General features: G+C 40.8%; 1 protein-coding gene across 4 annotated transcripts in view; it reads right to left on the bottom strand.

Moving 5' to 3' along the window:
• Positions 1 to 4,914: 4,914 nt before the first annotated feature.
• The window catches only part of TPK1 (thiamin pyrophosphokinase 1), a 337,285-nt gene continuing 327,367 nt past the window's right edge, over positions 4,915 to 14,832 (bottom strand). For 2 of the 4 annotated variants that reach the window (XM_022578789.3, XM_022578798.3), the window contains one exon: positions 4,915 to 7,473. In XM_022578789.3, coding sequence (XP_022434497.1) covers positions 7,346 to 7,473 — 128 coding nt within the window. In that variant the 3' untranslated portion in view covers positions 4,915 to 7,345. Of the gene's footprint in view, positions 7,474 to 8,151 lie in introns of those variants that run through there. The other 2 variants (XR_002645264.3, XM_089917262.1) reach the window with 2 other exon arrangements.

The raw sequence follows: 14,832 nt of genomic DNA, 5'->3' as shown, positions 1-14,832 counted from the left end.
TCGGCTGTTCCTGAGGCTGCTGGGAGAGATTTCCCTTTCTCTTCTTTGTTCGCACAGCTCCCGGGGTTCAGCTTTGGATTTGGACCCGCCTCTGCGTGTAGGTCGTCTGAGGGCGTCTGTTCTTCGCTCAGACAGGACGGGGTTAAAGGAGCAGCTGATTCGGGGGCTCTGGTTCACTCAGGCCGGGGGGAGGGAGAGGCACGGAGTGCGGGGCGAGCCTGCGGCGGCAGAGGCCAGCGTGACGTTGTACCCGCCTGAGGTGCGCCGTGCGTTCTCCCGGGGAAGTTGTCCCTGGATCCCGGGACCCTGGCAGTGGCGGGCTGCACAGGCTCCCCGGAAGGGGTGTGTGGCTAGTGACCTGTGCTCGCACACAGGCTTCTTGGTGGCGGCAGCAGCGGCCTTAGCGTCTCATGCCCGTCTCTGGGGTCCGCGCTGTTAGCCACGGCTCGCGCCCGTCTCTGGAGCTCCTTTAAGCGGCGCTCTGAATCCCCTCTCCTCGCGCACCAGGAAACAAAGAGGCAAGAAAAAGTCTCTTGCCTCCTCTGCAGGTCCAGACCTTTCCCCGGACTCCCTCCCGGCCAGCCGTGGCGCACTAACGCCCTGCAGGCTGTGTTCACGCCGCCAACCCCAGTCCTCTCCCTGCGATCCGACCGATGCCCGAGCCTCAGCTCCCCGCCCCCGCCCGCCCCGGCGGGTGAGCAGACAAGCCTCTCGAGCTGGTGAGTGCTGGTCGGCACTGATCCTCTGTGTGGGAATCTCTCCGCTTTGCCCTCTGCACCCCTGTGGCTGCGCTCTTCTCCGTGGCTCCGAAGCTTCCCCTCCGCCACCCGCAGTCTCCGCCCGTGAAGGGGCTTCCTAGTGTGTGCAAACCTTTCCTCCTTCACAGCTCCCTCCCACTCGTGCAGGTCCCGTCCCTATCCTTTTGTCACTGTTTATTCTTTTTTCTTTTGCCCTACCCAGGTACGTGGGGAGTTTCTTGCCTTTTGGGAGGTCTGAGGTCTTTTGCCAGCATTCAGTAGGTGTTCTGTAGGAGTTGTTCCACGTGTAGATGCATTTCTGATGTGTCTGTGGGGAGGAAGGCGATCTCCGCGTCTTACTCTTCTGCCATCTTGAAGCTCCCCAATCAACAGTGCTATTTATTAATAGAGAACGCTGAATCAAAGTCACAAATAATGAGATTTTGTGTGGGTAATGCTGTTAGAGATAACATACCTTTTTTTTTTTATGGTTTTAGACTCTCCAGGCTAATTTCATACCCATGTTAAAGGTTTACTTTGTGGAACAAGTAGATGTAGACACAAGCAAAGGAAATAGCAGAATTGCATGCCATGGTCTCGAAGTATTTGAAAATAACATATATTCTTATCTGTAGTCTATTTCAACAAATGACAGCCAAGGGCATTCCTTGAACCACCGATGTTAGAAATAGCTGCAGCTAAACGATTTCCAACTCTGAAAAATTTCTTTGTTACCTCTTGTTTTTCCTTTTTTGTCCTGGCAGTTCAGGCCAATTGCAAGTGCTCTTCACATTTATTTTGACCTTGATTCTTTTTTTTTTTAAAAAAAAATTATTTATTTATGGCTGAGTTGGGTCTTTGTTGCTGCATGTGGGCTTTCTCTAGTTGTGGCGAGCGGGGGCTACTCTTCGTTGTGGTGTGCGGGCTTCTCATTGCAGTGGCTTCTCTTGTTGCGGAGCACAGGCTCTAGGCACGCAGGCTTCAGTAGTTGCAACATGTGGGCTCATTAGTTGTGGCACGCTGGCCCTAGAGTGTGCAGGCTTCAGTAATTGTGGCACGTGGGCTCAGTAGTTGTGGCATGTGGGCTTAGTTGCTTTGCGGCATGTGGAATCTTCCCAGACCAGGGATCGAACCCGTGTCCCCTGCATTGGCAGGCGGATTCTTAACCACTGCCCCACCAGGGAAGTCCCTGATCTTGATTATTTTAACCAGTTTCCCAAACCTTCATCATAATTTGCCCATGGCTCTCATTTTCCCTTCTCTGTCCATATCAAGCAACTTCAAATTCCTTGATCTTTTGACTTCCTTTGTGTTACTGGCTGTATTTTGTCTTGGATGATGTGTTTAAGCCCAGCTTTGGCACTGTGAACATTATTTCCTTCTTCAGATATGTGAGAGAGCAAGTTTATAACCAGGTCTCCCCAGTCTAGAATTAGGCACTTACCTTTAGGACTGAGGAAACCGTTCAAGAGAAACTTTAGCATCTAATTAAATTTTGGATAGTTAGGGATCAAGGAAGGAAAAGAATGACAGTTTTTAGGGGCTAGGGAAGTCATGCAGTATGTTCCTGGGGCCTGGGTCCAAGTGGGGAGGTTAGTTAAGGCACCACACAAATATTTTTTGCACCCCTGCTGCAGGCAAGGCCCTATTCTAAGACAGAAAATATAGCAGATAACAAGGAACACAAAGTCCAAACACAAACTCTCAAGGACTTTATATTCCAGCAGAGGATCCATAGTGTTAAGCAACTAAGCACAGAATTAATTATGCCATTCAGGTGGGAGTCTGCTCAGTTCCTGCAGAATTGTATACTCCTAACTTCCCATGTTTATTGTTCAGAAACATAACTGGCTATTAAATATTCACTAGTCTTTAGGGCTTAAAGGTATGTTTAAAAGAAATAAATAATTAAGCTATGATTTATAATCTTAGTCTTATCCATTCCTTTTACAGTGAGTTAAAAACCCTTTTCAGCCTTTGGACGAACACCGTATTATAATGTGAGATTTCTTGGTTCTCAGGGACTAGCTATAGGTCTATTAGGAAAAATTTCTTATTTCTTAGCAATGGATAATCTCAGCTCCTTGCTGATGTTTTTCAAGTTGTTTGCAGAGATGGCCTTAGGTTTTCTTTTTTGTTTGCTATGTACTGTACAAAGCCCTTGCTTTCAGTGGTAAATTAAGTACATAGGAAACAAGTCCTTGAATATGTTTACTTATCCATTACCTGTGACGAAGAATGGTGTTGCCATGACTTCTCTCCGAGGTTGTAACTGTAGCTGTTGTGTGCACAGTGCTGAGATCGCAGATGAGCTCTGAGCCCCCGGGGGTGCCAGGGCAATGCAGAATAACTGATTGTGGCTGCGTGCAGAATTGTTCTGAAATGACACTCAGACCGGGGCTCATCAGAAAAGAAAACTGATTGATAAGTGGAATCTGCTGTGGGCAAGGAAGGGCGAACGTGTACTGTATGAGCCAGGAATTTTGCATTCCATATATATTGACACCCTGGGAATGGCTTGACCTTGTGGCTTCAGTTTTAATCTTCCCCAGGTATGGGGATCATTTATTCTATTTTGAGTAGAATGCTTTAGACACAATTTAAATAATCTAGCTCTCCTCCCCATTCCTAATGAAGTTAAATTGATTTTCTTATTCCCCAATAGGATCACATTCAGCCTGCTGTCATTGGTGGGTTATTCCTCTTAGCCCACATATGAGAATAAAAACTATTATTAAGTGGTGAAGATACAGTGGTAAACTATACTCATATTGTCCTAAACTTAGGAAAGACATGTATGCCTAATGCAGAACCGTTACACACACACACTCTCACACACACGCACAGTTAAAAAAAATCCCTTTATGCATTTTACTTTACCCTTTTCTGTATTTTTTTTCAATCTAGAATAGACTCCTGGGTGTTTTTCAATTTAGAGTAAAATTATTAGAGTACACTGTGTGTGTGTGTTTGTGTGTGTGTGTGTAGAATAGATTACAAGACAAATTGTATTTCTTGTGGGTCATGGTCAATATAGTTTGAAAGTCACAATTCAGACCATACTCCTTTTATAATCCCAGAGCCTTAGGGGAGAGAAGAGTAGTTTCTTGCCGCTTATGGACTGCGCGTATAGCATCAGTCTCAATCACACCAAATCCACATGCTGCTTTACTTTGGTTGTTCAAGTAAAGCTTTGGAGGCATGAATTTGGGGCAGGAGTAGTAAGCAAGGTCCGCTTAAAATGCTTTCCACACATACAGAAGCACAGCACGAAACCCTGAGCAGTTACCTTTATGAAGGCCCAGGCTGTCATGGCCCCCTTCTCCATGCTCTGACTGACCCCTGAACAAGTGAAACGGCCCTAGGTCCCATCCCAAGTGAAAACTGCTCTGTGTCTGCTTAGCAAAAATTAAGGAATGAAGATGTATTATTCTGCCCGAACTGTGTCTGGGAGCGTGGTCCTCCTCTAATTCCTCGGACAGCACACGAAACTTACTACATTTCATAGTCACTTGTGACTCCGACCAGGGTTTCCATAGCTGCAGCCATTTCCCAGCTGCCTGAAGAGTGATCACAGCTTATCTTCACTACTCAGTGACTTAGGCAGCCAGATGCCATTTTGGGGTGACCATCACTAGATTCATAAAAGCTATAAATCCGACCCATGAAGAGGAGAGACAGACCGCGGTCAAAAGGGCCAAGGAGCACAGGCCACTTTCCCGGCAGAGCTCAGCTTCCAGTTTCTCTTCTGGCTGCAAGTGGGAGGTCAGGATCCAGACTGAACATGGGGGCGGCAAGAGGGGCTGCCTGGGGAGCCCAGAAAGTTCACTGGGGGCCCCTGAGGTCCATCGTCAGACTCTTCATGTTGGTATAAAAGTAAGTGGGTCCTTGTTTAAATGATGTGGTGAGGAAGCACAAAAAGAGGATTCCCTGGTGGCGCAGTGGTTGAGAGTCCGCCTGCCGATGCAGGGGACACGGGTTCATGTCCCGGTCCGGGAAGATCCCACATGCCGCGGAGCGGCTGGGCCCGTGGGCCATGGTCGCTGAGCCTGCGCGTCCGGAGCCTGTGCTCTGCAATGGGAGAGGCCACAACAGTGAGAGGCCCGCGTACCGCAAAAAAGAAAAAAAAAAGAGGAAAATTGCACTTAGGTAGTTTTAAGGGCTAGAAAGGGGTCAAATACCTAGTTGTTCAGTAGCCTGGCAGGATTGGGAGAGGAGCCCTATACTTGAGGGGAAGGGCTTCCACCGGCCTCCAGTGGGTGGTCTGGGATGAATCTCAGTGCTTTTGTTCCCCCCTCAACTTCAGCAAACTATATTCTTCTTGTCAAGTATCTGCTTATTAACACTGGTAAAATTTTCAGGGTACATAGGGCATGACTCTTTTGCAGTAAAATCTTAAAACAGTGGACATATTTTCAGATTCCATATGTTGTGAATGCATTTTTAGTAATGAACAGGTAACAGCTGAGCCTGAAACTGTAAGTGAACCAGAACTCAGTATCAGGTACTGGGAGGGCCCTTTCCCAGTGTCCTTCCTCTTTCTAGCTTCTTCTGGCGCAGGCAGTGGCTGAGGCAGTGGCTTGGAGGTCTTATGTTATATTTTCCCGTTGGAGGTTCTGAGTTAAATGAGCCAGCTTAGGAGCTAGTGCTTGACTGAGCTTTCTTCTATTTTTTTAAAATTTATTTTATTTAAATTGAAGTATAGTTTATTTACAATGTTTCAGGTGTACAGCAAAGTGATTCAATTTTATATATATGTATCTATTCTTTTCCAGATTCTTTTCCATTATAGGTTATTACAAGGTATTGAATCTAGTTCCCTGTGCCGTACAGTAGGTCCTTGTTGTTTACCTATTTTATATGTAGTAGTGTGCATTTGTTAACCCCAAATTCCCAATTTATCTCTCCCCCACCCCTTCCCCTTTGGTAACATAAGTTTGTCTCTAGCTCCTGCCTTCTTTACAGTTGTCTCTGCTGTGGGTGGGAGGAGACAGTAGGGGGACAGAAGCTCTGGGCTCTGCATCTGTGCTAAGAGGCAGAAGGGCCCAGAACCGGGCCTTCCACTGTAGTACTGACTGTGCGATGTGCGACTCTCACCTGTGCTCTGAGCCCTTCTCTTACTCTTCCCCGGGGTTCTTCCTCCACCAGTTTTCTTCACTTTCTCTACCACGGAAGCGCCTTCCCTCTGTTGGCTCTTTTTTCTCCAGCATGTAACAATCTTTGAAAGCAATCTACCTGTCCTTCCTTTCTAAGTCCGACAAGGTAAACAGGTGCTACCTATAATCCCTATTTTATAGATGGGGCAATGGGTCCAGAGAGATTAAGTGTAAACATGTGGCACATGTGCTCTAGAAAGTTAACTTCCATGGAGGTTAGAGAAAGTGTTGACAACAACACTGGGTTGCCTCCCCAAAATCAGAGGCGTGAAGAACTATACCTATTAATCATCTTTTGAGCAAATTTTTTTTTTGTACAGAAACACTGATTAGGAAAGACTGGTCATTATAAAATACAGGTGAGAAAATGGATTGTTTTCTTAAAAACTGACCACAGGCACATGGATAACTAAATATTTTTATTTGACATCCGGATTCAATTTCACATATATTTGCATAAATTATGAATAATTATCTCTAATGATTGACTATGCACAACTGCATGCTAGTTCACCTGATCCCACTTTCACTCTCCACTTACAACGCAACCGTCACTCTGTTGTAGCACCAGAAAGAAGAGAGCTGCTGGTCCCTTTCCTTAGGGCAACACCGGCTTTGCGCTATGTAAAGCTGCTGGGCAGGTTCTACCTGTTTTAAATTTTAATAATCAGGCCAATCATTTTTAAATTTATTATGAAAAGATAATACCAAAAACCATTAAGGCAAGAATAAAATGGTGCAGTTCTAGCATCCCAAGCTAGAAGGAATTCTTTTTTCAGTGAAAGGGAATACATATAATACAGAAAGAGCTAATATTATTAGACAGAAGTAGCCTTTGGTGTTAAGCAATTAAGGATGAACAGGGGGAGGGTTATGTGCTGGACAGCACGGCGCCTCAACAGAGCCTTCTCAGATTCAAACCTAAAAACAGTTTTCTAGGGCTTCCCTGGTGGCGCAGTGGTTGAGAGTCCACCTGCCGATGCGGGGGATGCGCGTTCGTGCCCTGGTCCGGGAGGATCCCATGTGCCGCAGAGCGGCTGGGCCCGTGAGCCATGGCCGCTGAGCCTGCGCGTCCGGAGCCTGTGCTCTGCAACGGGAGAGGCCACAGCAGTGAGAGGCCCGCGTACCGCAAAAATAAAAACCAACAGTTTTCTAGGATACATGGAATGATTAATAACATAAGAATGATCAGTCCTGAATTTTAGAGTGGAATAATCCACATTAGTTTTCCAACTGAGTGTAATTTACTTTCTTAAGAAATAATGATTTCCCCCCCGTCATTGTACAATTGAGATCTGTCATTCATAATGTTACCTGGATGATCTAAACATTAACATATTTAAAACTAGCAGGCTTCTCAGGGACAGGTTTAGATTCCTGCCAACCAAGGTGAACTGTTCTTGTGGAGCATGAAGTTGTTGGCAAATGAGGTCAGAGGCACAGCTGCGGAGGTCAGTCATGGGTGTTTTTGACGGCCATGGTCCAGAGAAGGGGCTGGTCTGTTTCCACAGTCACAACACCAGATCCATCGTAGGTATTGGAAGTGCTGACCAGTGTTCCGAAACTAATCCTATGATTTGCTGTAAGAAAATAAGAAAATAAGTTTGGTGAGAGCCAAGCTCCCTCCAGTGGAGAATGGCTTTGTCAAGAGTTACCAAAAAGCAATTAAGCACACACTTTGATAGATGACCTGTAAAATGCGGGATAGGTTAACTTAATACCTGCCCTGCAAACAGATTGTACCTTTTTTTTCTCCTGTGCTTATACAGTTAGGCCCCCACCAGCCATCTGCTTCATACCTAGGAGTGTACGTATGTCAATCCCAATCTCTGGCGGGGAATGGGGAGTTAGCGTTTAATGGGGGCAGTGTTTCAGTTTAGGAGAAAAATTCAGTAGATGGATGATGGTGAGAGTTGCACAGCAGTATGAATGTACTTAGAGCCACTGAACTGTACAGTTAAATACGGTTAAAACAGTATGTTTTATATTATGTGACTTTTACCACAATAAAAAATTTTTTTTAAAATGTGGGATAGGTGAAATGTATGATATGAGATTCTAAACCTGAAAGTTTCTATAGCTTGTTATAACCAGTCTTCCTGGAGTTGGTTATTGGTTATTTACCAGTTTGGGATATATGTCACTCTCAATACTAAATTTCATTAAATTTTTTTTTTCTTTACCAGTTGTAAAACCAAAACCCATTTCTGTAATAGGTTACTTCCTTGCCTGGGTGCAATTTTAATTTTTCTTGATGATTCCGAATTACCTTTTTTTTTTTTTTTTTTGGCGGTACGCGGGCCTCTCACTGTTGTGGCCTCTCCCGTTGTGGAGCACAGGCTCCAGACGCGCAGGCTCAGCGGCCATGGCTCACGGGCCCAGCCGCTCTGTGGCATGTGGGATCCTCCCGGACCAGGGCACGAACCCGTGTCCCCTGCATCGGCAGGCGGACTCTCAACCACTGCACCACCAGGGAAGCCCCAGAATTAACATTTTTATATTTGACTAAGCTCTATAAAAATACAGTTTTAGTTTTCATTATAAATGATATGGGGCAGAAAGCTAATTACTTAAAAAAAAAAGCATGGGATTTTGGTCATTTTTTCTCATAAAGAAAAGCCAAAGTGAACAAGGCTTGCTTTCTGTAAAATTAATCAGAACTCAGAGGTCAAAAAGCAGACTTCCAAATGTGTAATCTTGAGCATGCCACTTAAACTCAGCATATAATGAGGGCACAAGATGAGATAATCCTTTAAATTACTTAATTATGAAAATAAAGGCTTTGGAGTTAAGGTATATTATTAGAATTTATATATTTATAAATTACATAATTACATATAAATTACGTTTATATATATATATATATATTTCCTATCAAGTTCGTTGAAGTTAATGCCTGGGCATCCATTGATAACCTCACTTCCCTTTGCTTATAAAAGAGCAGTTCACGGCATCAACATGACTTGAAACCATGACTGTCCTACAGACATTCCTTGATAATCAGTACCGATTTCTTTGCTAAGAAATTAGAAAGAGAAAAGTAAACAAATGTTATGGAGAGAAATAAACAAATGTCAGAGTCAGAAAAGGCCCCTTTTCCTTCAAACAAAGTTCAACTATGAAGTTACACAGCTTTGGAGTAAATAATTCAATTATAATGGTCACTTCCCGCTAGAGGGAGCCTGTTATCTTTCTGAGGAAATCTTGAAAAGGCAATTTAAAAATTCAGAAGTAGTATTATAGGATAATATAACATCAGTAATTCACACAGTTTACTTATTAAAACTCAAACTGTTTCTTTACTAATTACTAACGTGATTAGTAAGCTGTCAACACGTTTACTAATGCAAACATGAAGTTATAAAGTAAAACTACAGGAATACAAGAGTGAACCTCGTGTGACTGTTGCCCTAACAGGTAACTCAGTGCAAGAAGCTTTCGCCTCTCAGTAATCTGGAGCTTTTCTGAGATGATGTTTCTGAATGATATTTATGATAAGCACATAAATTTACAAATCCAGACACTATTACATAGATAGTGAGTCTGTCAAGGAAAGAAGCCTTGCTCTCCTGAAGGGTGACCGTGCCTGGAATCCGGGTGCACCAGATCCCTACTGACATCCATCCCAGGCCCAGGGTTCCCAACAGCCCTCTGAGGAAGGGCTGGGGAACAGTTTACACATTTCATACCATTTATTCAGAAGGGCAATTTAGGGTGCTTCAGTGGACCAGCTTTACAGTGGAAACCCCCCAGTGAAGCACCAGGTGCACACAACCCACCTGAACGTGAAACAATGTGTTTAAGATTCTGGCAGCTAATTAAGTTAAAATCCTGTTTTTTAACTGGGCTCAAAGGACATGAGTGCAAAATTATTTCTCTAGTTTGTAGTTGCATGTAAATTCCTTTCTGATTTTCTGAAGGTAGACTATGGATTTTGGATTATCCTAGGTAGACAACTATATTATATATATTGGCTTTTCTAAGACATTGTTGCATCCTAATTAATTCTTAAATGGGAAAAGAAGTGAAATAGCTTTATTAGGGTATGAGAAGGTACAGTTTTTACTTTGCATGAAATATATAAGGCCATTATTATCCAGGCTTATAAATCATGTTTTCTTTGTATTTTGTAACGTTAAACGAACCAGTTATTAAACATTTCTTAGTTGGCTTTGGGCTGCTGTAACAAAATGCCATAGGCTGGGTTGCTTAAATAGCAGACATTATTGCTCACAGTTCAGGAGCTTGGGAAGTCCTAGATCACGGTGCCAACATGGTTGAGTTCTGGTAAGAACTGTCTTCCTGGCTGGTTTTCAGACAGCTGCCTTCTTGCTGTATCCTCATATGGTGGAGAGATCTCCTGCCTCTTCCTCTTTTTATAAGGGCACTAATCCATCATGAGGGTCCCACCCTCATGATCTAATCCAACCCTAATTATCTCCCAAAGGCCCCACCTCCAAATACCATCACATTGGGGGTTATGGCTTCAATATGTGAATTTGGGGGGACTCAAATACTCAGTCCATAACAATAGTTACAATTAATTAAAGGTTACAGTGAAATTCATTTGATTATCTCCAACTTTATGGAAAGTAGAATAAAAATGATAGAAAAAAAAGATGAATAAACTGAAACACAAAATCATGAAATTCTATTGACTATGTCACTACAATTATTTTGGAGTATGTTTTCTCCAAAGAATCATGCTTTTGGACAAAACTTTCAAAAGTCTTCCTTAGAAGAAAAATTTTTTTTTTTTAAAGAAAATATTTGGAATTAATACTGAACTCCCCTCTCCCCAGATGTTTGAGGGTCAATCATGAAATAAAATACATAAGACTGACAGAGAGATAACTTCCTGCAGATAGCAATACAACAATTACTTCCTTTTATTATTTTTTCTTCCAGTTTTATTGAGAGATAATTGACATATAATAACACCTTAAGTATAAATAAATAACACCTTAAGTATAAACTTAAGGTGTATAGCAAAATGACTTGACATATGTATATATTGTGAAATGATTACCAAAATAAGTTTAGTTAACATCCATCACCTTATATAATTACATTTTTTTTTTCCTTGTGAGAACTTTGGTGTCTACCCTTTTACCAACTTTCAAATATACAATACAGCCTTGGCAATGATACTTGTCATGTTGAACATTACACAGCCAGTACTTAAATTTATCTTAAAACTGGAAGTTGATATCTTTTGACCCCCTTCACCTCATTCTCTCCACCCTCTGCCTCTGGTAACCACAAATCTGATCCTTTTTGCTATAAATTTGAGTTTTTTTAGCTACCACATATAAGTGAGATGGTACAGTACGTGTCTTTCTCTGTGTGACATTTCATTTAGCATAATGCCCTCAAGGTCCATTCATATGGTTGCAAATAGCAGGGTTTCCTTTTTATGGCTGAACAGTATTCCACTGTATATACACCACATCTTTATCTATTCATCTGTCGGTGGAAACTTAGGTTGTTTCCATGTCTTGGCTATTGTAAGTAATGCTCTAATGAACATGAACATGGGAGTGCAGTTATCTTTTTGACATAGTGATTTTGTTTCCTTTGGATATATACCCAGAAGTGGGATTGCTGGTAATATGGTAGTTTTATGTTTAAGTTTTTTGAGAAACCTCCATACTGTTTTCCATAGTGGCTGTACCAATTTACATTCCCACCAACAGTGCACAAAGGTTCCCTTCTCTCCATATCCTCTCCAGAACTTCTTCTCTTGTGTTTTTGATGACAGCCAATCTAATAGGTATGAGGTCATAACCTATTGCGGTTTTGATTTGATTTCCCTGACTAGTGTTGTTATCTACCCTTTTCATGTACCTATTGGCCATCTGTATGTCTTCTTGGAAAAATGTCTATTCAGATCCTTTGGCCATTTTTAACTTATTTTTTTTTCTTTTGAGTTGTGTGAGTTCTTTATATATTTTGAATATTAACCCCTTCTCAGATATGATTTGCAAATATCTTATCCCATTGCTTAGGTTGTCTTTTCATTTTGTTATTGTTTCTTTTCCTGTGCAGAAGCTTTTTAGTTTGGTGTAGTCCTACTTGTTTATTTTTTATTTTGTTGCTTGTGCTTTAGTCTTTTGTGCTTTGGTCTTTTGCCAAGACCCATGTCAAGAAGCTTTATTCCTGTGTTTTCTTCCAGGAGTTTTATGGTTTCAGGTCTTATGTTTAATTTCTTAATCCATTTTGAGTTAATTTTTGGGAGTGATGTAAAATAGGGATCTAGTTTTACTCTTTTACATGTGACTATCCAATTTCCCAGCACCATTTATTAAAAGGACTGTCTTTTCTCCATCGAGTATTCTTGGCTCTCTTTTCATCTTAGCTCACTGTATGTGTTGGTTCTCAATTTCTGGGTTCTCAATTCTGTCGTATTGGTTTATGTGTCTGTTTTTATGCCAGTACCATAACGCTTTTATTATTATATCTTTATAATATAGTTTGAATTCAGGAAGTGTGATGCCTCCAGCTTTGTTGTTCTTTCTCAGGATTGCTTTGGCTGTTCAGGGTCTTTTGTAGTTTCATATGAATTTTAGGATTTCTCTTTCTTCTGTAAAAAGTGCCATTGGAATCTTGATGGGGATTGCAGTGAATCTATAGGTGGCTTTGGGTGGTATAGATATTTTAACAATATTAATTCTTCCAATCCATGAGCATGGAATATCTTTCCATTTATTTTAATCTTCAATTTCTTTCATCAATGTATTATAGTTTTCAGTGTAGAGATCTTTCATCTCCTTGGTTAAATTTATTCCTAAGTATTTTATTGTTCTCGATGATACTGTAAATGAGATTATTTTTCAGATAACTCATTCTTAATGTATAGAAATACTTTTGATTTTTGTATGTTGAATTCTGTATCTTGCAACTTTACTGAATTCATTGATCTAACAGTTTTTTTTTTGGTTCAGTGTTTAGGCTTTTCTATACATAAAATCATGTCATCTACAAACAGAGATAATTTTGGGTCTTCCTTTTCAATTTGGAAGGCTTTTCTTTCTTTTTGTTGCCTGCTTTCTCTGGCTTGGACTTCCAGTGCCACGTTGAATAGAAGTGGTGAGAGTGGACATCCTTGTCCTGTTGGAAAAGCCTTCAGTCTTTCACCATTGAGTATGATGTTAGCTGTGGGCTTGATATATATGGCCTTACTTTACTGTATTGAGGTGCATTCCTTTTCTATAGCTAGTTTGTTGAGAGTTTTTATCATGAACAGATGTTAAATTATGTCAAATGCTTTTTCTGCATCTATTGAGATGATCATATGATTTTTATCTTTCATTCTATTAATGTAATATATCACATTTATTGCTTTGTATATATTGAACCATCCTTGCATCCCAGGGATGAATCCTACTTGGTCATGGTGTATGATCCTTTTAATGTGCTGCTGAATTAGGTTTGCTGTTTTGTTGAGAATTTTTGCATCTATATTCATCAGGGATATTGGCCTGTGGTTTTCTTTTCTTGTAATGTCCTATTTGACTTTGATATCAGGGTAATACTAGCCTTGTAAAATGAGTTTGGAAGTGTTCTCTCCTCTTCAGTATTTCTGGATATTTTGAGAAGGACTGCTGTTAATTCTTCATTAAATGTTTGGTAAAATTTACCAGTGAAGACATCTGGTCCTGGACTTTTTTTGGGAGATTTTTGATTAACAATTCAATACCCTACTAGTAATTGGTCTGTTCGTATTTTCTAGTTCTTCCTAATTCAGTCATGATAGGTTCTAGGTTTCTAGTAATTTATCCACTTTTTCTATGTGTTGGTATGTAGTTGGTCACTGAAGACTCTTATGAACCTTTGTATTTCTACATTATCAGTTGTAATGTCCCCTCTTTCATTTAAAATTTTGTTAATTTGGGATCTCTCTCTTCCCCTTGGTTAGTCTCAGTAAAGATTTGTCTGTTTTGTTTACCTTTTCAAAGAGCCAGCCCTTAGTTTTATTCAGTTTTCTCTATTTCTTTCCTGGTCTCTATTTATTTATGCTCTAAACTTTATTTCCTTTTTTGGCCAACTTTGGGCTTAGTTTGTTCTTCATCTTCTAGATCCTTGAGGTGTAAAAGTTTGGTTGTTTATTTGAGACCTATTTCTTGAGGTACACATTTATAGATATGAACTTCCCTCTGAGACCTGCTTTTGCTGCATCCCGTAAGTTTGTATGTTTTGTTCCCATTTTCATTTGTCTCAAGATGCTTTTAAATTTCTCATTTAATTTCATCTTAGATCAATCTACTGGTTGTTCAGGATAGTACTGTTTAATTTCCATGTATTCATGAGTTATCCAGTTTTACTCCTTTTACCAATTTCTAGTTTCATACCATTGTGGTCAGAGGAGATATTAGGTATGATTTTAGTCTTGGTTAATTTGCTAAGACTTGTTTTGTGGCCTAATGCATGATCTATGCTAGAAAATGTTCTGTGTGCATTTGAGAAGAATGTGTATCCTGCTGTTGTCAGACAAAGTATTCTGTATATGTCTGTTACAACTTAGTCAATAGTGTTGTTCAAATCCATTGTTTCCTTATTGATTTTCTGTCTGAATGATCTATTGGTTATTGAATGTGGGGTATTAAAGTCCCCAACTATTTGTTGTTTATTTGTTTATTTCTCCTTATAATTCTGTTAATGTTTGCTTTATATAGTTAGGTGCTCTGATGTTGGGTGGGTGCATAAATATTTACAATTGGTGTATCTTTTTGAAGGATTGACCCCTTTATTGTTATATAGTGAAGTTCTTTCTCTTTCTGTCATTTTTAGCTTAATGTCTATTTTGTCTGATATGAGTATAGCTACCTTTGTTTTTTCTTCGTTATCATTTGCTTGAAATATCTTTCTCCATCCTTTCAGTCTCAGTCTGTGTCTTTGAAGCTAAAGTGAGTCTCCTGTAGGCAGTATATTGTTTGATA

The sequence above is a fragment of the Delphinapterus leucas genome, chromosome 9 (genome assembly GCF_059928025.1).
Source record: "Delphinapterus leucas isolate spDelLeu-1000000601 "Yukka" chromosome 9, BTC_Dleu_Yukka2, whole genome shotgun sequence".
NCBI lineage: Eukaryota > Metazoa > Chordata > Mammalia > Artiodactyla > Monodontidae > Delphinapterus > Delphinapterus leucas.
This window is presented reverse-complemented; position numbering and strand designations above follow the sequence as displayed.